This window comes from Schistocerca nitens, chromosome 4 (genome assembly GCF_023898315.1).
Source record: "Schistocerca nitens isolate TAMUIC-IGC-003100 chromosome 4, iqSchNite1.1, whole genome shotgun sequence".
Taxonomy (NCBI): Eukaryota; Metazoa; Arthropoda; class Insecta; order Orthoptera; family Acrididae; genus Schistocerca; species Schistocerca nitens.
The window spans coordinates 316,171,712-316,195,722 of NC_064617.1; the positions used below are offsets into that span (position 1 = coordinate 316,171,712).

At 41.7% G+C, this 24,011-nt stretch overlaps 1 protein-coding gene across 1 annotated transcript in view; it reads right to left on the reverse strand.

The window, feature by feature from the left end:
* Window positions 1-24,011, reverse strand: part of LOC126253127 (grpE protein homolog, mitochondrial) — a 53,828-nt gene that overhangs the window by 24,610 nt on the left and 5,207 nt on the right. The window contains exons 3-4 of the mRNA XM_049954256.1: window positions 4,774-4,887; window positions 835-954 (exon numbers count right to left, since the gene is read on the reverse strand). Coding sequence (XP_049810213.1) covers window positions 835-954; window positions 4,774-4,887 — 234 coding nt within the window. The remainder of the gene's footprint in view (window positions 1-834; window positions 955-4,773; window positions 4,888-24,011) is intronic.

Here is a 24,011-nt window from a genome sequence, read left to right on the forward strand (position 1 = left end):
CTCTGCAAAAATAAAATTGGGGTTATACTGTGTATATTTTTTCTTCTCTTTGCCTCTTTAGGTATCCAGTTCATGGATCACATTTTCTAGTTTTTTTCCCCCAAAATAAAGTCAGACAATACCTGCACAGTTGGAACATTTTATTGTATTTAACTGATTTCAACAGATTAAACTGTGATCTTCAGAAGCTCAATACTGGCTTATAGCATGGATAAGCAGACTTCAAATGAGTATCAGACAAGACTTCAAATGAGTATCAGACAATTGACCTCTGCTTATCCATATTATAAGCCAGTACTGAACTTCTGAATACGATACATTAATCTGTCAAAGCCAGTTAACTGCAATAAAATATTACATTAGTGTAGCTGATGGCTGCTTTTATTTTGAAAAAAAAAAAAAAATTACATAACATAGTTGCTGGCAAAATGGCAGCAATGAACAAATTCATTTTTCAGTTCCTTGTTTTTGGTGCTCCTGTCCAATATTTTCTTTAGCTATCATCACTAACGTGTCACTGATATTCCACTTCTTCATTCCTTGACTTCCAACGTATCTACATTCACACTGTGCAAGCTATCATATGGTGCATGCCAGAGGGTACCCTGTACCACTACTGGTCATTTCCTTCCCTGTTCCCCTCGCACTCAACTGGTCTCGCAATGAATTCTAATTTTTTTCAACTATAAAACTCAGTTTGCTGTATTGCACTATTAATTTACATCTAGTCGAATCAATTAAAAAAGTCATTTTTCCTCTCTACCAGTTTTTCTCAGCACAAAGAATCCCAGGTAGAAAAACTGCTCTGCAACTATGTAGAAAATACACACACACCTTGTGTAACTGAACTTCTGTCATTTTAAGACCTTCGTATAAACTCTTCAGATGAGGATTTGTGTCTTTAATTTCTTCCTTTGGTACACTTTCTGTTGCCTTCCCCAACACATCAGCAACCTGCAAGAATTAAAAATGCTCAAACATGAGAAATTTCATACACAATTTCCATTTATAGTTGTTTAATCCAACAAATTCATCCAACAATTATCACTGGTTAAAATCAATGCTTTCATGGTCAAAACTTCAAACACAGTCTCTACACATATCATCGTCCCATGAGCAAGACGGAAAATATATTTGAGAAATACATAATGACTTAACTTCAACAGAACGAGTAAACCTTATAATGTCAGGAAGCAAACAATCTGATGAGCAAAGGTCATTACTAACAAAGCACAAACTATTTATGTGAAATAGACCTGCTGTATTTGAAACTTAAAAAGCAAATGCAGCATGTTGTCATACCAGCGAATCATTTTTAGTATGAGCACTTGTGTCTATACGCAGTATCTTTACGGCCACATAGAATAGATGACTCAAATGCATAAGTATTTTGACAGTATAGTTTTCAGGAGATCTGCTAGTACAGCTACACACGCAGCATGCACGACAGGGAAGCAGACCAGCTCAGGATCAAATTCACATGGCAGATTAACAACTGTTTGTCAAGTAATCAGGCACCTTGAGATTGATTTTTAAGTGATTTTCCATATCTGTTTCGGCAAATGCTGGACTGGAGCCAATCTCCTCCTCAAAAAATATGATTCATAAACAATTTAAACACCACACAGACAAAGTACACACTAGCCTGTACACAACTTCTTTTCATTAGGTCAACTGACGGCACGAACGATATCTGAGCACAGGATTAATATAAATTTACCAAATCATGAGAACAAGACCTCTTTAATACCTTAATGATGGAATAACAGCTAGGAGAGATCTTGTAATGTTGTACAGATACAACTTATGTTCCCGGGAGACAATGGATCCCTCGAGATTTGAGAAACACAGGTATACTTCTGCATGCGTGTCTCCCAGCTAATCAATCTTTTATGAATGAAGCACATACTGATTATATGTGTGGTACTTTATTTCTGATTCATGGAAGTCGTTTTCCTTTGTCTACTTAATGCTTTATGGTCCATTTTCTTTTTGTTACAAGGGCTGTAGAAACTGTTGATATTGGAAAGAGTATACATAAATATTTTATGAAAAAAGTAATACCTAACAGTGTACTCAATAAAAATGTAAATCTGCATAGTGTAATATTTGAAGTTGAGCCATTTATCACAAACTATAATCAAACAGTTGACCACTTACTGAGTCACAGTGATTTAAGGTGTCTATAGTACTGTTAATGAAATTTTACACCGAAAAGAAACAACACAAATGTTATCAAACTTCACAAGTCAATAAAAATGTTGTGTAAAATGTTCGTAATTTGTATTACAGAATGTAACCTTTGCTTCAAATGAGTTGTACCCTAAGCAGAAGTTTCAAAAGCTTCAATTCTCTTCTTGACTGATCTGTTTATCATCCACATTTTCACTTTTGTACAAGGTTACACTCCAGACAAATACCTTCAAAAAGAATTTCTAACACTTTAATTTACACTCAATGTTAACAAATTTCTTTTTCCCAGAACTATGTTTTTTGCTATTGCTTGTCTGCAAATTATATCTTGTCTACTTCAGCCATTGTTACTTTAACTGCCACCGAGAGAACACATCTCCTCGCAAATAACAATCTCCTCTACTACTTTTAGCATGTCATTTACTAATCTAATTCCCTCAACTTCACTTGATTTAATTCAATTATATTCCATTACCCTTGTCTCACTTTTGTTGATCGTACAACCCTCTTTCCAAGACGGTGGTGTTCTGTTCAACAGATCTTTCAAGTCCTTTGCCATCTGACAGAGTTACATCATCATTGAAACCCCAAAGGTTTATATTTTCTACATGAACTTTAATTCCCTTTTGAAATTTCTCTGTTTCCTTTACTGCTTGCTCAATGCCCTATACTGGTTGCTCAATGTGCAGACAGGCTACAGCCCCATCTCACTATTCCTTAACTACTGCTTTCCTTTAATGTACTTCAACTCATAACTGCAATCTAATTTCTGTAAAAGTTGCTCATAGCCTTCCACTCCAAATATGTTATCCCAGCTAACTTCACAATTTCAGAGTATTTCAGTCATCATCATCAAAAGACTTTCTAAATTTATGAATGCTATAAACATAGATTTGTCTTTACTTAGTCTATCTTCTAAGGAAGTTGCTGGGTTATTATTGTTATGTGTATTAACTACATTTCTCCAGAATCCAAACTGATATTCCCTCACGTCTACTAAGATATTAATGGCGGACTGGATCATCTTTCCATCACCATCAGTGTACGAACATACATAAAATCAGTGCTCAAACAATTCAGAACTGTCACACACATGTGAGTCACTTTACAGTACCATATACAGCACAATACCAAATTGAAGCCCACCATGATTAGACAGAATGCTATAGATATCCTTGCGTGTTTCTGACCATGGGTACTCTCAACAAGAACTCTCCATCACCAAAGATTTACAAATAAATGTGGTTCACTTTGTTCAGTACACTACTGAAGCTGCAGTACAACAGAACAAAGCTCCTTCAAGTGTAGTACAGACTTTTCGAAATCTTTTTTACGTTAAACGAGTAGCAATAGTTCCTTTCCTATTTCATTAGCCTGAAATGTTGCCTAACTTTGACAGTTAGCACCTCACTCATGGGTCATACAGTAGTTAATATTACCAAACTTTAGACTCTGAGGTAAGCAACCTAAAACTGCAGTGTCAAGAGGCTGTTATTAACTATTATTAAGGCATCTGGCAGCTTCACCAAATACTGGTTTTAAATATACAACACTACTTTACTTTCATTCACATTTTTAATTTACTAAATCATCTCATAATCTTTCAAATGAGAAAAAATTCACCTTATTTTTGGCTATACCTTCAGTGCTTTGCAGTTCTAATTGATAGTAGCATATCCTAAGCACCCATAGGAACGACACATGAAGGAATTAGTCAATCAGAATACTAGTGAATGGAAGTAGAATGTGTCAGTCACATGAACAGCAACTAATTTTTAATTTTGCTACTACAATGGTGCATGATTTGGTAAGTTAAGAGTTTAACTTGGATGACGAAAATCAAGCTGCTTGCTGCCATTAAAAAAAAAAAAATACAATGCATATCATTAGGTCATACTTCAATCATGAGACAAGATACCATAGTAGCAATTCATCGGTAAGTATGATATCAGATAACTTCTATTGTCTTACTGGTTATTTAAAACCAGCTGTGGACACACCTTGTGGATAGGCACCATACCTCTCAATGTGTGCTATCAACACTGCTTCACAAAACACCAAACAGCAAGTATTCACTCTTAACTTTTACCAGGGACATCACATATTAGTATTCATTTACTTAATTACCATTACATGTAAGTCATTGTGTCAGCCAACTTAATTATGTCAGGTTTGTTTGCCAGATAATGGAAAGTCCTGGATGGACTAACAGCGGTATTATGAAAAGGATAGAGTGCTACTCACCACATAGAGGAGATGTTGAGTCACACACAGGCATAATGAGAAGACTACTGAACATCTAAGCTTTTGGCCAAAAGCCCTTCTTCAGAAATACACACACACACACACACACACACACACACACACACACACAGCCAACATCTCCAGCCACTGTGGCCCAACTAACAGCTGTGCATAGCGAAATATCCTTTCCATAAATCTGTTTTACCTACAACTTGACAAAAATATGCAGTATACAAGTAAAAGCATTCCACACATTATTTGTCATTACTGAAGCTGCATATCAAAAAGATACAAGGCACTGAACAGCATCTTGAAACACGAACTCTCTACACATACCTCAAGTAAGTCTTTACAGAAGCTCTGGATGCCAAACAATTTCGCATCTTCTATCTGCTTCATCATTCTTCTCCTGAGATTCTCTCCATCAGCAAGTGCACGTTTGTATTTATCCTATTGAAAGAGGAGGTTAAAACAAGGGTATTAAAAAAATGCATGCTGACACCCACATGCACACACATTTTTAACTATTCTACACCTGCTTTGTTAAGGTTACTATAGCAAAGTGATCAAGTATCTTTCAGATAGCACACAAAGAGAGCAGTAATTACTTTTTGGTCTAAATCGCATGATGATAGAAGTAATGGACACAGGTTTTATTAAGACATAAAAAGCTATCAAAAATGTGATTAATGAAAGTCCTTATTTAGCAGTCCTATTATCCTTTCCATCCTTATACCAGGTAGTGACAGGTGACATAATACAATCACTCTGTGAAGCCAAAAGATGCATGAAAGTTCAAGTAGTAACTCTCAAAGATTTAAAACAATGAATTCAATTAGTTCCCGCATCCTTAATATGTGTCCAGGACACATGGTTCCCATTAGACACTTCTCCTTTAAATACAGTAAGACTACAGTGTAAAGCTGTTACGTATTTCAAAAGACTATTAATAAGATTTCATAGAAAAACCACTGAAAAAGTTAATCGCTTTGTTCTGGACAATGTTATACTGCTCAAAACACAGAAAGCTAGCTGGCTGGCTGTAGACGTTGAGTATACTGCTATGCATCCATTTGGACAGATTTCCTTTCGGCATTACTATTTCAGGTACATGAATTCACATTAGGGAGTTCTAATTCCAAAAAAGTAATTACAATATTTGGAAAAAGTTACACAGTAGCCCCTCCCCCCACTTCCATAGCTGATGTAGGACAAATGTACAAAATATGAACCAAAATATTCACTGCAGATTTGTCTATTGCATAATGCTGCTTTTCATTTTTAGTTATTTATAAACAAGTTTTTTTTTTTTTTTGTTTTTTTGTTTTTAGGGATGCGGAGTGCTATTAAGAGCAGCAAGTAAGAAGAGGTCAGTGACTGAGAAAAGCAGAGTTCTGTGCTGTCACCCAGTTTTTAGTTTGTAAGAAAAATGGCTCTATGATGAGCTCTCCATAATTTAACTCTACAGGCAGGTACTGGCAAAGCCCCACAGCTTGTTAGGTGCACTGAAATCTCTTAGCAGAAGCAATGACTGGAAGAGTTATCTATAGTGGCCCCAAATAGCCCCTGTCTTTGCTGTGAAGCAGTGACAAGTATAAACAGCGCACAATTTTTTTCAATTTGAGAGTAATTACTTTTAACCTGAGGAAAAGTAAGAATGATGTGGATGGAGTTATTAGTGCTGGGTGTAATGATACAATCCTCCCGACAAGTTATTAAAATACATTATACATAAACTAGGCACTTGGACTGTGTGTGTGTGTGTGTGTGTGTGTGTGTGTGTGTGTTTGTGTGTGTGTGTAGGGCTTTTCTGGGCAGTGAGAGTGGAGGGAGGAGGAGGGGGTGAGGGACAGGAGAGTGCCGCGAGTGGCTAGAGCTGCCATTTGGAGCTCAAAGAAGAAGTAGATTCTCATAAATGACCACCCTGAAGGCCAGAACACTGGTGCAAGTGGGTTTCTGCAACAAGGAAATGTAATAGTCCTCCCAGGGAGCAGCTAGAAAAGGCTGTGCACCAAATACTGTCTCAGAAAATCACAGAACAGAGATAATTAGGAGTAATACACCAATAACTAAAACAGATATTTAGAAGAAAAAAACAGTAGCTCACAAAAATCTAACAGACAAAGAAGAAGAACAGAATTTAATGTAGGTAAATACACAAAACTAGACAGAATATCTGTGTGTGTGTGTGTGTGTGTGTGTGTGTGTGTGTGTGTGTGTGTGTGTGTGTGTGTGTGTGTGTGTTCTTTTTCGCACGCATGGGGGGGGAGGGGGGGGGGGGGGGGGAAGGAACAGCTCAGTGACTGGCTAGCACTTCTTATAAAGTGCTGACCTATCAGAACATACTTGGGCAACAATTCTCCCTCAATTCCCCAGAAGAAACGGTGAAGTGTATTTTTAGTGGACACTTGATAGCTTTGACTTCCCATATACGCTTGGGGGACTGAAGAAAGTGAAGTGTCTTGTACTCCCAGTACTTGGCAATGGTCTTAAATCTCATTTCTGCCCACGAAACTAAAAACGATTTAAATTTCTATTACAACAGAGTTTTTCGTGGATAGAATTACTGAGTCTTCTGTTAAAACCAGCAGTGTATCACACTTGCCAACATTTCCAGTACTATGGATTTTTCAAGAGAGGCAGTAGATTGGACAATGAACTTGGTGAGCTGTAGAGAAGAAGCAGGAATGTGATGTCACACGGTGCAGGAATGGTGAGTTGCAGTAGTTTGTAGCATCTGTGTATAAAAGTTTCAAAAGACATTACATGTATGCAATTTATATTTCTTATAATAATATTTGATATTATTCAGTGATAACATTAATTTGATTCAGGTAGCTGAGAATTTATATGTAAATCATCGAAGACTGAGTCGGTGGTTCTCTCGACAAAAATTAGAATTTAACGATTTCTTAGAGATATGTATTTTATGATTATACACCTTCTTCCCCCATGAACCATGGACCTTGCCGTTGGTGGGGAGGCTTGCGTGCCTCAGCGATACAGATGGCCGTACCGTAGGTGCAACCACAACGGAGGGGTATCTGTTGAGAGGCCAGACAAACATGTGGTTCCTGAAGAGGGGCAGCAGCCTTTTCAGTAGTTGCAGGGGCAGCAGTCTGGATGATTGACTGATCTGGCCTTGTAACATTAACCAAAACGGCCTTGCTGTGCTGGTACTGCGAACGGCTGAAAGCAAGGGGAAACTACAGCCGTAATTTTTCCCGAGGACATGCAGCTAGTGGGAATTAGTGAAGTTCGGTGGCAGGAGGAACAAGACTTTTGGTCAGGTGATTACAGGGTTATAAATACAAAATCAAATAGGGGTAATGCAGGAGTAGGTTTAATAATGAATAAAAAAATAGGAGTGCGGGTTAGCTACTACAAACAGCATAGTGAACGCATTATTGTGGCCAAGATAGACACAAAGCCCATGCCTACTACAGTAGTACAAGTTTATATGCCAACTAGCTCTGCAGATGATGAAGAAATTGATGAAATGTATGACGAGATAAAAGAAATTATTCAGGTAGTGAAGGGAGATGAAAATTTAATAGTCATGGGTGACTGGAATTCGTCAGTAGGAAAAGGGAGAGAAGGAAACATAGTAGGTGAATATGGATTGGGGGGAAGAAATGAAAGAGGAAGCCGCCTTGTAGAATTTTGCACAGAGCATAACTTAATCATAGCTAACACTTGGTTCAAGAATCATAAAAGAAGGTTGTATACCTGGAAGAATCCTGTAGATACTAAAAGGTATCAGATAAATTACATAATGGTAAGACAGAGATTTAGAAACCAGGTTTTAAATTTTAAGACATTTCCAGGGGCAGATGTGGACTCTGACCACAATCTATTGATTATGAACTGCAGATTGAAACTGAAGAAACTGCAAAAAGGCGGGAATTTAAGGAGATGGGACCTGGATAAACTGAAAGAACCAGAGGTTGTACAGAGTTTCAGGGAGAGCATAAGGGAACAATTGACAGGAATGGGGGAAAGAAATACAGTAGAAGAAGAATGGGTAGCTCTGAGGGATGAAGTAGTGAAGGCAGCAGAGGATCAAGTAGGTAAAAAGACGAGGGCTAACAGAAATCCTTGGGTAACAGAAGAAATATTGAATTTAATTGATGAAAGGAGAAAATATAAAAATGCAGTAAATGAAGCAGGTAAAAAGGAATACAAACGTCTCAAAAATGAGATCGACAGGAAGTGCAAAATGGCTAAGCAGGGATGGCTAGAGGACAAATGTAAGGATGTAGAGGCTTGTCTCACTAGGGGTAAGATAGATACTGCCTACAGGAAAATTAAAGAGACCTTTGGAGAGAAGAGAACCACTTGTATGAATATCAAGAGCTCAGATGGCCACCCAGTTCTAAGCAAAGAAGGGAAGGCAGAAAGGTGGAAGGAGTATATAGAGGGTTTATACAAGGGCGATGTACTTGAGGACAATATTATGGAAATGGAAGAGGATGTAGATGAAGATGAAATGGGAGATAAGATACTGAGTGAAGAGTTTGACAGAGCACTGAAAGACCTGAGTCGAAACAAGGCCCCGGGAGTAGACAACATTCCATTAGAACTACTGATGGCCTTGGGAGAACCAGTCATGACAAAACTCTACCATCTGGTGAGCAAGATGTACGAGACAGGCGAAATACCCAGACTTCAAGAAGAATATAATAATTCCAATCCCAAATAAAGCAGGTGTTGATAGATGTGAAAATTACCGAACTATCAGTTTAATAAGTCACAGCTGCAAAATACTAACGCGAATTCTTTACAGACGAATGGAAAAACTGGTAGAAGCGGACCTCGGGAAAGATCAGTTTGGATTCCGTAGAAATGTTGGAACACGTGAGGCAATACTAACCTTACGACTTATCTTAGAAGAAAGATTAAGAAAAGGCAAACCTACGTTTCTAGCATTTGTAGACTTAGAGAAAGCTTTTGACAACGTTAACTGGAATACTCTCTCTCAAAATCTGAAGGTGACAGGGGTAAAATACAAGGAGCGAAAGGCTATTTACAATTTGTACAGAAACCAGATAGCAGTTATAAGAGTCGAGGGGGCATGAAAGGGACGCAGTGGTTGGGAAAGGAGTGAGACAGGGTTGTAGCCTCTCCCCGATGTTATTCAATCTGTATATTGAGCAAGCAGTAAAGGAAACAAAAGAAAAATTCGGAGTAGGTATTAAAATTCATGGAGAAGAAGTACAAACTTTGAGGTTCGCCGATGACATTGTAATTCTGTCAGAGACAGCAAAGGACTTGGAAGAGCAGTTGAACGGAATGGACAGTGTCTTGAAAGGAGGATATAAGATGAATATCAACAAAAGCAAAACGAGGATAATGGAATGTAGTCAAATTAAATCGGGTGATGCTGAGGGGATTAGATTAGGAAATGAGACACTTAAAGTAGTAAAGGAGTTTTGCTATTTAGGGAGTAAAATAACTGATGATGGTCGAAGTAGAGAGGATATAAAATGTAGACTGGCAATGGCAAGGAAATCGTTTCTGAAGAAGAGAAATTTGTTAACATCGAGTATAGATTTAAGTGTCAGGAAGTCGTTTCTGAAAGTATTTGTATGGAGTGTAGCCATGTATGGAAGTGAAACATGGACGATAAATAGTTTGGACAAGAAGAGAATAGAAGATTTCGAAATGTGGTGCTACAGAAGAATGCTGAAGATAAGGTGGGTAGATCACGTAACTAATGAGGAGGTATTGAATAGGATTGGGGAGAAGAGAAGTTTGTGGCACAACTTGACTAGAAGAAGGGATCGGTTGGTAGGACATGTTTTGAGGCATCAAGGGATCACAAATTTAGCATTGGAGGGTGGCGTGGAGGGTAAAAATCGTAGAGGGAGACCAAGAGATGAATGCACTAAGCAGATTCAGAAGGATGTAGGGTGCAGTAGGTACTGGGAGATGAAGCTTGCACAGGATAGAGTAGCATGGAGAGCTGCATCAAACCAGTCTCAGGACTGAAGACCACAACAACAACAACAACAACAACAGCAACAACAACAACCTTCGTTTATGTCTACACCTCTGGGAACAAAGATGAGCAGCCACAACATAATTATAACAACTGACCTTAAACAGATTAAAAAAGCAGTGAGTGCATTCAACAAGGTCATTAAATAATAATATGAAAGAAACATTATTTTATCTTATATTTTCTCTGTATCTTTCAGTAACTGTGTTCAACAAAATTAGTACATCAGCGCCTGTACTCCTGGCATTTCAGTACAGTAGTTAAAATCTGGTAAACTCTCCATCTATTATTAACATAGAGCAATGGCAGGTTCTGCGCTGTTCACTCAGATACCAATTGGAGAAAATGATAAGAGGATGGAGGAAAAGTAAACATCAAGTAAAATTACTGAGGAGTGTAATTCCTCCAGCAGTTACATAGAATTGAAGTAACTGTCTCTTAAGCCCGCCTGGTTAGCCGAGGGGTCTAACGCACGGCTTTCCGGAGTGGGAAGGAGCGCCTGGTCCCTGACATGAATTGGCCCGGTGGACTTGTGTCGAGGTCCAGTGAGCCGGCCAGTCTGTGGACGGTTTTTAGGCACTTTTCCATCTGCTTCGGCGAATGCGGACTGGTTCCTCTTATTCCGCCTCAGCTACACTATGTCAGCAATTGCTGTGCGAACAAGTTCTCCATGTACATGTACATCACTATTACTCTACCACGCAAACACAGGGGTTACACTCATCTGGTGTGAGATGTTCCCTGGGGGGGGGGGGGGGGGGGGGCAACAGGGGCTGAGCTGCACAATAACCCTGGGTTCAGTGTGGGGTGGCGGAGGGGTAAAGTGGACTGCAGTAGTAGTAGTAGTAGTAGTAGTAGTGTGGTTGTGGACTATTGTGGCTGCAGCGGGGACGGAGCCTCTGTCATTCCTAGGTCCCCGGATAACATACAACACAACTGTCTCTTACCTTTGAACATAAATCTCTGGGCACTGAAGACTGTTTTAATTAATTTATTGTTTGATGTTACAAATTGCATTACAGGAAGTCCCGTGAAACTAAATTTCAAAATTTTTTCAAGGGACTATTAGCAATAATTTTCAACATGTATTCTTGCATTCATGAAATCTGCACTACCTGGTATTCTTACATTTTGAATTTACCATATAAAACTACACACAAAACAAAAAAAATCAATGGATTACAATGTGTTTTTACCAATATGTCCTAAACCCATTTGAAGTCGCAGGTAAGCTAGTACTTAATAAACTGCTGGCCCATTTGTGCCTAGGTTCAACAAAACCTCTCAATCCATCATTTTCTTCTAAATTGTGCGCACACCTCGCTCCCCACCAATAATTTTCATCCAACCCCCCCCCCCCCCCCCGACACACACACACACACACACACACACACACACACACACACACACACACACACAGTGCCTGTTGATGACTCAAAACTTGTTTCTCAATGAGAGGTCCTTGTTACACCTAAAACATTTACATTACTAAAACTTATTTTACAGCATTATTTAAGACATTACTGAAAATATAGCCAAAATATTTTTTATCATCACTGTTGAAGAAATATTTATTTCCTCTGAACAGTCAGTTGCTCTCCAGTGTTGATTGGTTTGGGGTATAAAAGGACCAAACTACAGGGTCATTAGCCCTTTTTACTGACACAAAGAAGGCTCATGGTAAAACAACACCCAAATTAAGTTTGGGGAAGTAAAAGGGGGGAAACAAAACCGAAAGAGAAAACAAGAGAAACGAACAAAAAACGGGGAAAATGTACACCACAAGGGAAGGTACAGGAAGGTATTAAAACTATAGAGCAGATGGTCTGGGCTGGCTAATTACAAGAATAAAAGAAGCTGAGCCAGCCACTTTGCAACACACTAAAATGTCCATCCCAAAAGGATAGGCGAGATGAACACACATAGGGAAAAGACAAAACACGCACGAAGACAAACAAATGCAAAGAAAGGGTGACAGATAGTTAAAATGGAAAGTGGAGGCCTTAGAGAACGCAAGACGCCCATCCTTAGATGGCACAATAAAAATCCCCCTCACGAATAAAATGTAAAACTAAATCTGCTGTTGAGGCATTGTCACCCCAACACCTAGGTAGGGTGCTGGGAAGGTTAAAAGTCTGCCACAGAGTGGCTAAAATTGGGCGATCCAACATGATGTGGACGATAATCACAGGTGAGCCACAGCGACACCGAAGTGGGTCCTCGTGACCGAGAAGGTGACCATGTGTTAGCCACCTATCGCCAATGTGGAGCTGGCAAAGGACAACAGATTCCCTTCAAGTGTCTCGCATGGATAACTGCCCCACATTTCTTGTCTCCTTGATAAAACAGAGTTTATTTGGTGTTCTCAGAATGCGCCATTCAGTATCCCAGATCACAAAACTTTTCTGCACAAGACCAATTGCAAATCAGTCTCCGGCAGTCCAATCTCCAGAGATGGTTTACCAGTCGCCTTTTTGGCCAGGCAGTCAGTGGGTTCATTGCTCGATATACCGACTTGTCCTGGGGTACAAATGAAGGTCACTGAAAGTCCACTGTTGCAGAGGGCATAAAGAGACTCCTGGATAATCATTATCAAAGGATGTCACAGGAAGCACTGGTCAAAAGCTTGTAGACTGCTTAAGGAATCACCACAGACGATGACGGACTCAGTGGCACAGAAGCGGATACGCTGAAGAGCGCGATAGATGGCAACCAACTCTGCAGTGAAAATGCTGCAGCCGTCTGGCAAGGAGCACTGTTCAGTACGGCCAACGTGAGTAAGCGAAGCCGACAAGACCGCCTGTGTAGATTATTTCTGAGCCTTCAAACTCGCCGAGAAGAGAGAGAGACTGGAGGGTCTCAGGCGGAGGGTCTCAGGCGGAACTGAGCATTTGGGGCCTTGCAATAGGTCCAACTGAAGCCGTGGGCGAGGTATGGATCATGGAGGTGTACGGAAGTGGACCCGCAATAAAGGTGGTAACGGGAAAGCTTCGAGTTCATTAGGAAGCGACCTGACATGGATGGCGAAGGGATTCCTAGCTCGGGGCCGCTGTTGCAGAAGATGGATCATTGTGTTAGGGAAAAGGAGATGGTAATTTGGATGGCAAGGCAAACATGAATGTGGGAGATATAATTTGCAAGCAACTGTTGCCACCAGAGTCACAATGAAGGAACTCCAGCTTCCACAAGGAAGCTGTTCAATTGGCTCATTCTGAAGGATCCCGTCACAAGGCGAACTCGACAGTGGTGGATAGGGTCCAACAGACACAGTGCAGAGGGCAATGCTGAACCATACACCACCCTCCCATAATCAATAAGGGACTGTACAATGGCTTTGTACAGCTGCAGCAGTGTAGGACAATCAGCACCCCAGTTGGTGTGGCTCAGGCATCGAATAAGATTAAGGTGCCGCCAGCACTTGTCCTTAAGCTGATGAAGATGGGGAAGCCAAGTTAAGTGGGTGTCAAATACCAGTCCCAAAAAGTGGTAAATCTCCACTACATCTAACAGTTGGTCATCAATATAAAATTCTGGATGGGGATAGATGGTACAACAACGACAGAAGTGCATGACAAGTTTTGGCAGCCAAAAACTGAAAGCCGTGAGGGAGAGCCTATGACTGCGCCTTCCGTATAGCTCCCTGCAGCCACCTTTAAGCCGCAATAATGGAAGAGGAGCAGAAGGAAATACAGAAATCGTCAGCATGTAGGAGGGGAGACACTGATGATCCTACCACTATTGCGAGACCATTGACAGCAATTAAAAAGAGTGGGACATTCAGGACAGAGCCTTGCAGGACCCCATTGTCTCATATACAGAGTGCACTGTGGAAAGCACTGATGCGAACTCTTAAAGTGTGGAGCAACAACAAGTTCTGTATAAAAATCAGAAGTGGGGCCCCAAGACCCTCCTCATGCAGAGTAGCAAGAATGTAGTGTCGCCAAGTGGTATCGTAGGCCTTCGTCAGGTCAAAAAAGCCAACAATAAGGTGTAGTCACTGAGAAAAGGCTGATCGAATAACTGACTCCAGGTGCACCAAGTTGTCAATGGCGGAGCATCCTTGGTGAAAACCGCCCTGTGATGGAGCCAGAGGTCCCCGAGACTCAAGGAGCCAACACAAACATTGGCTCACCATACGTTCCAGCAGCTTGCACAGAACACTGGTGAGGCTGATAGTACGATAGCAATTGACATCTAGTGGTTCTTCCCGGACTTTAGCACTGGAATGGTGATACTTTCCTGCCATTGTGACGGGAATTCGCCATCGCTCCAGATGCGGTTGAAGCTGGCAAGGAGTTAGCGTTGGGAATACGCTGACGGATGTTTCAGCATTTGAGAATGGAGGCAGTCTGGGACAGAGGATGTGTCAGGACAGTCAACAAGGGCACTGAGAAATTCCCAATCATTGAAGGGAGCATTACAAGGCTCAGGATGGCATGGAGCAAAAGAAAGGTGTTATCTTCCACCCTCTGTTTGAGGAGACGAAAGGTTGAGTGGTAATTCCCAGATGCAGAGATGCAAGCATAATGCTCAGCTAGACACTCTGCGATTACATCTAGTTTGGCAGATACAGATCCATTTGTGGAAATTTCAGATATACCTGTAGGTGTCCGATAGCCGTAAAGTAGGCGGGGCTTGGTCCAGACCTGGGAGGAGATGGTTCGCATTCCAGTGGTGCAGACATAGCATTCCCAACACTCCTGTTCCTTAGTTTGATGAGACGAACATGGGCACAGAGCCATTTGAAGGCAATAAGGTTCTCCAGGGAGGGTGGTGCTTATGAAATTGGAGGATCCGCCTATAGACTCTGATGGTCGCAGCGATTTCCAGCAACAACCACAGCACGACTTCCGCTGGGGGCAACTGGAGGAACAAGGGATTGCCGATTCAGCCACGGCAACAGTGGTATTAGTGATGGCATGGATCACTTCATTGATGGTGGCATGCAACGGTTACTCAACCTTGGTAGAAGTTGTGAAAGTGTTCCAGTCAGCCTTGGGAAGAGCCCACCTGGGCGTGCATCGAGATGGGGGATGCCGGGGTAGGGACAGGAAGAGTGGAAAGCAGTCACTATCACACAGGTCATCACGTGCTCTCCCCAGTGGACAGATGGGAGATGACCAGGATTACAAACAGAGATCAATGGCTGAATAGGTGCCATGTGCCACACTGAAATGTGCGGGGACACTTGTATTTAGGAAGCAAAGGTCGAGTTGAGTTAGTGGGTCCTGAACATCTTTGCCATCACCAGTAACCTTGGTGCCACCCCACGAAGGATTATGGGCTTTAAAATCACCCAAAAGGAGGAAAGGTGGGGGGAGTTGCAAAATGAGTGCAGCCAATACATGAGGCGATGCATCGCCATCTGGAAGGAGGTAGATTTTACAGACAGTAATTTCCTGTCTTGTCCTCACCCTGACAGCCACAGCTTCTAAAGGTGTTTGAATGGGCACAGGTTCACTACAGACAGAGGTAAGGACAAAGATGCCAACTCCACCTGACAAAGGTGTCACAGGCAGGACAGTTTTTGTAGTAAGCTACAGAGGGCAGGGGCCTACACTGCAGCAAACCAGGTTTCTGAAGGACAATGCAAAAAACATGTGTAACGCTTAAAAGTTGACGTAACTCAGCTAGGTGGGAGAAAAAAAACTGCTGCAGTTCCACTGGATGATGACACCTTCCAGAATCGGAGAAGGCATGTAGTGACCAAAGAGGCAGGTTATGCGTCAGCATCACCTACTGCCACCAGTCAAGTATTTGTATCCACTGCCATTGCAGATGAGGCATCAGTGAGATCCAGGTCCTCAGGGGATGCTAAAATCCCCACCTCATCCATGGATGCAGAATCGACAGGGAGTGGTGGTGTTGGGGCCACCAGAGGGTCCTGTTTCTTAGTGGACTACTACTTGGTGTGCTTGCCTTCTCACTTCTCTTTAGGGGCTTGCTTTAAGAACTTCTCCGAAGTAGCTTCAGGCACAGAGGAAGACCATGAAACTCTTCACCACTGGCGAGTGTCTGCTGTGGCATTAGTGGAGATCTCTGAAGAGAGAGACCCAAGGGACCCCTTCCGCATGAGAGGAGCCAGAGGAGACTGTTGCTTCTCCAGTTGGGGGGATGGAACTGATGTCCCCTGAACTTGCGGGGGGGGGGGGGGGGAGGGGGGGGGAATATTGCTCCCGAAGTAGGTGTTTTGGGAGCAACTGAAGAAAGTCGGCCGGTCCAGGGTCTAATACAACATAATTTTCCACTCCTTTTGGGGTACTGTGCAGTCTGGCGAGCACAGGTAGTGGTGCTCTCCACAGCTGATACAAGTGGGAGGAGGCGCATATGGAGTATTTGGATGCAGTGGACGTCCACAGTCTTGATGTGTGGCACTGGAATTGCAGTGGGAAGACATGTGCCTGAATTCCCAGCACTTTAAGCACCACATAGGGGCAGGGACATATGGTTTAACATCACAGCAGTAAACCATCACCTTGACCTTTTCAGACAATGAATCTTTCAGGCAATGAATCACCCTCAAAGGCCAAGATGAAGGCACCAGTACCAACCCTACTGTCTTTGGGTTCCCTGTAAACATGCCAGATGAAATGAACAGCCCGCCATTCTAAATTGGTGCGAAGCTCATCAGACTGCAGGAAGAGGCCATGATGGAAAATAATCCCCTGGACCATGTTGAGGCTTTTATGGGGAGTGGCGGAAATAGGAATATCACCCAGCTGGTCACAGGCCGATTATGGCCCAGGACTGGGCTGGGGATGCTGTCTGCATCAAGACTGAATCATCTCTCATCTTGCACTGTGACTTCCCCCAACTTTTCCCCGAGATGTTCAACAAAAAATTGAGGCTTTGTAGGTAGAAAGGAGTCCCCATCCGTTCTGTTACAGGCGAAATACCAAGGCGAATATGGCTCTCTTCTTTCTGTAGCCCTATGTTCCTCGCACGTTGTAGCAAGGGAGGGAAATGAGTTAGGGTCATACTTGTCAGTATCGTATTCAATCTTTCCCTTCTTAGGGACTGCTGGCACCATTTGGTCACCAGCAAGAGATGACTTGGTCCGTTTCATAGCGGGTCATCCGCCCTGATGCTACTCACTCTGATCAGGGGCGCTCCCATTGGGCGCCACTCAGTCACAGCAAAGGCCACCTGGCATGAGGGCCATTGCTAGGAGTCCTGATGCCCCAAGAACACGGGCATCTACTCCTTGGCATATGTGGGGTATTTAAAGCTCCGGTATCAGTAGTGCAATCCCTGTGTTGTCAGGGGGCTACCACCAAATGGCTACATGACAGTCCCACTATAACGAACTGGCTAACGTGCTAGATATTGGGCGCAGAGAAATCCAATATTGTCATGGGGGCAAAAGAGGACAGGAGACAACAGAAGAAGAAGATGAAGATGATGATGATGATGTACCCCGGAAAGTGGCCAAACAGTTGAATTGTAGGTGGAGAAGCAAAGTCATGACAAGAAGAGGTTCAGGAGATCGAATCTAATGGCACTATGGATAACTGGTGCACCGTGTAAGGTGTCCTTCCCCAAATGACCCACACTTCTGAAGAATTTGGGAAGGGATAGCTCAAACCATAAAACGGGACCTGAAGTTATAGGGCCAGAAAGTGGGAGAGTCCTTTCAGTCCCTCTTACGACATGCAGGAATACCTCAGGCCTATGCTAATCCCCGGACCAGCAGGGGGGGGGGGGGGGGGTCCAGTGTTGACATTGTGATTAGTTTGCTCTTGGAAAGTTTTGTGACTGAACTAATTTGTGTTTTATAAGTTTTGTGAAAGGAACCAAGAAGTGCTTGTTTCTATCTTTTTTTTTTTTTTTTTTTTGTGACTAAAATGGCACTGACTGTCATAAGCCTTCATCATTTTACTACAGTAAAAGTCAGCTTAAATCATTTAAAGAAATGTAATCATTGGACAAAGAGCTTTTAACTTAGATTTAAACCAATTAACTGAAAAATAGCAATGAAATTCTTAATTAGGTGTAGAAATAAAAAAATATGGCTGTCCTTGACGAGTTTCAAACCTGTGACCTTCTCCACGAAGCTCCTAAGCTAAAACACTACGTTTACAGTCATAGAGCAGTAGCCATTATGAGTTCAACCTTCAAAAATTTGGCTTCACATAATCTCATGCAAAACTTTTCTCTGTGATTATAATAACTGTATATGTAACGCTGAATCACGTCTTGAGCAGAAGGATCTAGTAGTGTTTGGCTACTGCTGTGTACGGAATAAGTGTGTGTGTGTGTGTGTGTGTGTGTGTGTGTGTGTGTGTGTGTGTGTGTTTCCATGTATGATGAAATACAAAATTAGAGGGCCAGATCCAGGATTTGGGATCCAAATACAACAACAAAGAAAACTGTACAAGGTGAACTGGCCAATATTGCGACAGTTTGGCAATAGTGGACAGTTCAGGAATGACGTTGAGTGCTCTGATTGAAACAAACCAGCTCCAGCCCATGAAGTGTCATATCAAGTAATTTTAATCAGACTCTAGGCACTTAACTATTGACATAATACTATTAACAGCTATGATCAACATCGTTACACTTCAAACACTACCTTGAGTGATAATGATCACATAAGGTGTCATTAACTTGATGTTGAAAACAGCATGGTGATAGGAAGGAACACTTGCAGATGGTATAGACAGTTTCTAGATACAGGATGTGTATGTAAAGGAAAGAGTCCTGGCCGCCCTCGTGTTCCTGAAGAAAATGTTGCACGAATACAAATGCTTTCCAACGTTGTCCTTCAAAATCAACTCCTCGTGCCAGTCGGAAGTTACAACTGCCTACAACAACAATTTGGTGTGTTTTGAGACGTTGGTTGGTTATGAAGCTGTACGAGTTACGTACTGATGACAAACGCAAACGTGTGGCATTTTGTAAAGAGACTCTTGATGCTACTGACAATTATAACACTTTTGCACAACGCATCGTGTTCAGTGATGAAGCGACTTTCCATGTTAGTGGTCAGGTGAACAAACATGATGTTCAAATTTGGAGCCTACAGAATCCACATGCAGCCACTGAACATGTACGAGATTTGCCCTTAGTCAATGTGTTTTGTGCAATATCCCGATCACCTGTTTCTGGCCCACATTCATCAGTATCTCGATATATTACAAAACTAGTTGTTTCTGAGACTGCATGAGGACAACTTCATTTTTCAACAAGACAAGGCATCCCTTCACTGGAGTTGTGAAGTGCATGAATATCTGAATGAAACTCTACCAAACTGTTGGATTGGTCGTCAAGTAGCTGGCAACTTAGCAAGTCTCAGCTGGGCTCCACAGTCACTGGATTTGACATCCTCTGACTTCTACCTGTGAGGTTTCATTACAATGTTTATGCACCACCACTCCCACAGAACCTGGAAGAGTTGAAGAACCGGATCCGTACTGCCATAACATCAGTGACGGAGGACATGCTTGCCCGAGTATGGGAGGAATTTGAGTACTGATGTGATATTGCTCGTGTGGCTGATGGAGGACATATTGAACATCTGTACTCTGAACTTGAGAGGTTCATAAATGTATGTGTACAGTTTAATATCTATATGACTCAATGTTTAATAAATATAGGCATTCGAAATAAGTATATTATTTTTGAAACACCTTGTATATCTCCAAGTAGTATCATGGGCCTTTTCAATGTCAAAAAATATAACTAGGAGATGATGCCGATGCAAGAAAGCCTACACTGCAGCTGCTTCCACAAGAGCCAGGTTATCGAAGGTGGACTGATCCTTCCTAAACCTACAATGAAGAGCGTGTCTTTGCTAACACCTCATCGCCTGCAGCGCCTATCGTAGGCCTATGACAACATCAGTTGGACCCTAGATGACCAGAAAACCATGGCCTGGTCAGATGACTACTCATTTCACTTGGTAAAAGCTGACAGTAGGATTCAAGTGTGGCACAAACCCCACAAACCCATGGACCAAAGTTGCCAACAAGGCACTGTGCAAACTGGTGGGGTTGCTAATGGTTTGGGCTGTCTTTACATGGAATGGACTTCTGAGTCCTCTGGTCCAACTGAACTGATCATTGACTGGAAATGGTTATGTTCAGCTACCTAGAGACCATTTGCAGCCCAACAACAACAATTTATATGGATGATAATGCCACAACTGTTCGCGAATTGTTTGCAGAACACTCTGGACAAATCGAGTGAATGATCTGGCCACCCAGATCACTCAACACTAATCTCATTGAACATTTATGGGGTGTAACCAAGAGGCCTGTTCATGCATAAAATCTTCCAACGGCAACACTTTAGCAATTATGGACAGTTGTAGAGGCAGCATGGTTCAATATTTCTGGAGGGGACTTCGCGTAACTTGTTGAGTCCATGCCGTGTCGAGTTGGTGCACCACGCTGGGCAAAAAGAGGTCCAACACTTCCGTCATCTTGGTACATACATACATATTATTTTGTACATTATTAAAATAAAGATGAATGTACATATGTATGTCACATGTATGTACTACAATTTACTTTCAATCACACACTCATTTATATGAATGTTTTCCTCCGTCCCTCTCAATTGTCTGGACACTCTAATTTGAACTTTTTCCCTAGTCCTTTGAGTTTCAAATTATCGAAAGTCAGTTGTATTCTTATTCAGCACAAAATTTTGTTGGAGTATACAAAAGCAGAAGCTCACAGGTTAAATACTTTTGCAAGCATGTAGGTGGTTCAAACTTGGGACTCCTATCTATGAGAGGCTGTAGTCATGGAATTGAATGATATAGTAAGCTGAAAGTACAGGGTGATTATAATTAAACTTCCAAAACTCTGTAGAAACAACACCACCACTCGTCTGAATGATGTCAACTTGCAATGGAATATTATCGGAGAAGGGGGGAAAAACGTATGGCAGAAGAAAAAAACAGTGTGAACATTCATCAACAGATGGCACTGTATGCGTCAGAATATGTAAATCAAAACACCTGTCATGCGCACAACCCACTGAAACTGGTATAAACACGCTGGGTACATGGCTTATCCTCCTTTCGCGTCTGCGATGTTCGCCATGATTGTCTCACTGCTGGATCGCACTCTGCTTGTAAAGCTGTATTACAAGAATGATTACTGTGCACACGTTGCTCTGCAGAAATTCCAGACACTGAATGGTTTGAAAAAAAAAAAAAGGCATTGGTCCAATGACTGCCATGGGTCTGGAGAAAATGATTCAGAAATTCAAAAAGACGGGTTCTTTTGGTGTGCAACCTGGTAGAGGAAGGAAATTAATTGATTCAACATCAGTGCACGCAATGGCCCTTGCAATGAAGGAGGAGATGCGTCGTCGTGTGCCAACGTGTAGTGCATGGAGAATTTCCCGAACACTGGACATACCTGTGACCAGTGTGTAAAATCCTACGAAACATCCCTATTTGCTATCCATTCAAAATTACCCATGTGCACGAGTTGCTTCCCATTGACCTGCCAGCAAGAGAGACCTTTGCTTTAGAATTTATTGTTCGCATGGAAGTGGACAATGATTGGCCATGGAAGGCTTTGTGGACAGACGAAGCCCACTTCCATCTGACAGGATAATTTGTCAATACACAGAATTGTCGAATATGGGCAATGGAAAATCCACACACAAATCTACCAGTACCACTTCAACCTGAAAAGGTCACTGCGTGGTGCAGGTTTATGGCCCCATATTTATGGCATAGGGCCATATTTTTTCGAAGAGACAGGTGCTTCTGGTCCTGTTACCTGCACCGTCACTGGTAAGTGCTATGAGTGTGTTTTGTGCAACCACATCATACCAGCTCTCCAACAGTATGGATGTGTGGATGGGATCATTTTTATGCAAGATGGTGCACCTCCGCACATTGCAAATCCAGTTAAGCAGCTGCTGAAGTGCCATTTCGGAAATGCCAGATTTATCAGCCCCCATTTCCCTTCAGCCTGGCCATCCCAATCACCTGATTTTAATCCCTGTGACTTCTGGCTGTGGGGATATCTGAAAGACGTTGTGTTCAGTATTCCAATTGCAAACTTAGGTGCATTGAAGGCATGCATTGCGCAAAGCATTCTAAACGTGACCCCAGAAACACTTTGATCAGTTGTGGAACAATTAAAGCAAGTGATGATTTTTTTTTTTTTTTTTTGCAGTTTTTGGCCTCAGGACAATAAAAACTGATGTGAGTGATGCTTTTTTATGCGGTTTTTTGCCTCAGGACAATTAAAAACCAATTTTTCCCATGCAATGTGATATGACCTTGCCATGGTGGTTGAGCTTACGCAACTAACAGCATCGCACCTGTACATCCATGTACACTGAGCAGTACAGTTTGTTTAACGCCAAACGTACACCTTAGGCACTGTTGTATGATTCATTTGTCATTTGTAGTCGATCACTTAAATTATGATGCTTACAACGCCATCTATTGCTACATTTTGTAACTATTTATTTTTCTTCTGACATACATTGTCCCTTTCTGTGATAATATTCTGTTGCAATTTGACATCATTCTGACCAGTGGTGTTATTTCTACAGCAGTTTGAAAGTTTAATTATTGATCACCCTGCATATACACATCCATACAAGACGACGTTTAACTCGGAAGCTCAACTGGGAACTGAACGAGGATAGGCATAGACACAAAAAGCGTGAGCAGATTGTAAATAATCAGCCCAATAAATCAAAGGTTCTCGTAACATGAAGGGACAAACTGAAAGGCAAGATGTATTTAATGAAATGGTGGATCATTTAGCCAAGGCCACTGCAAAATGAATTACTGTGTACAAAGTCTTCAATATCAAGCAGCACCTAAAACAACAAGTTGGGGCTATTGCCACCAACTTCATGGTTGAATTGACTTCAACAAAAGATGAATTCAATATCAGCTGGTAGATAAAGAGATGCATTATCAGCAACATAGGAATTAACCTAAGTGTTTGATAACACTTCTCTAATTCATAAGCAAACTGTCACATTTCAACCAAACAAAGGGCTCAAGCTACACTACAGACCAGTATTTCACCACTACTAAGAACTTATACTCAGATTCGTTGACTTAACCAGCTCAATCGCCTTTCAAACTTGGCTAGATCTCAGGCTACTCTACAGATCAGTTTGCCACCACAACTTGCATTCCAAAACATACAAAGAAAACTACTGCTAATGTTCTGTTTTCTTCCTTTTTGCGCATGTATAATGTGATATGCCACATTGTAACATCATGGACAGAACCAGCATCTGGTAATGGTAGGATCGGAAGACCGAAACATAAAACTGCAAAGAAATGTTAATGGAGTTAGGGACACTACCATGCTATGATTTCTTAGCCAACGAGCACAATAAACAATGTAGCAATAGCTGCAACACGAATACTGAATGAATCTGTTCTGTCATTTAGTAAATATGGAAGCAAGTGCTTCTTAACTGTATGTGCACCACAGCTATTTCATGCACAGGAAAAGTTAATTCCAGAATCATTTTTAAGATAATTTGAGGGCCTGGTGCCACTGAAGTGGAATGAAAGATAAGTTATGTGTTTATGTGTTGAGTTGGTTTCAAAAAGAAGCATTGTCTTGGGGAC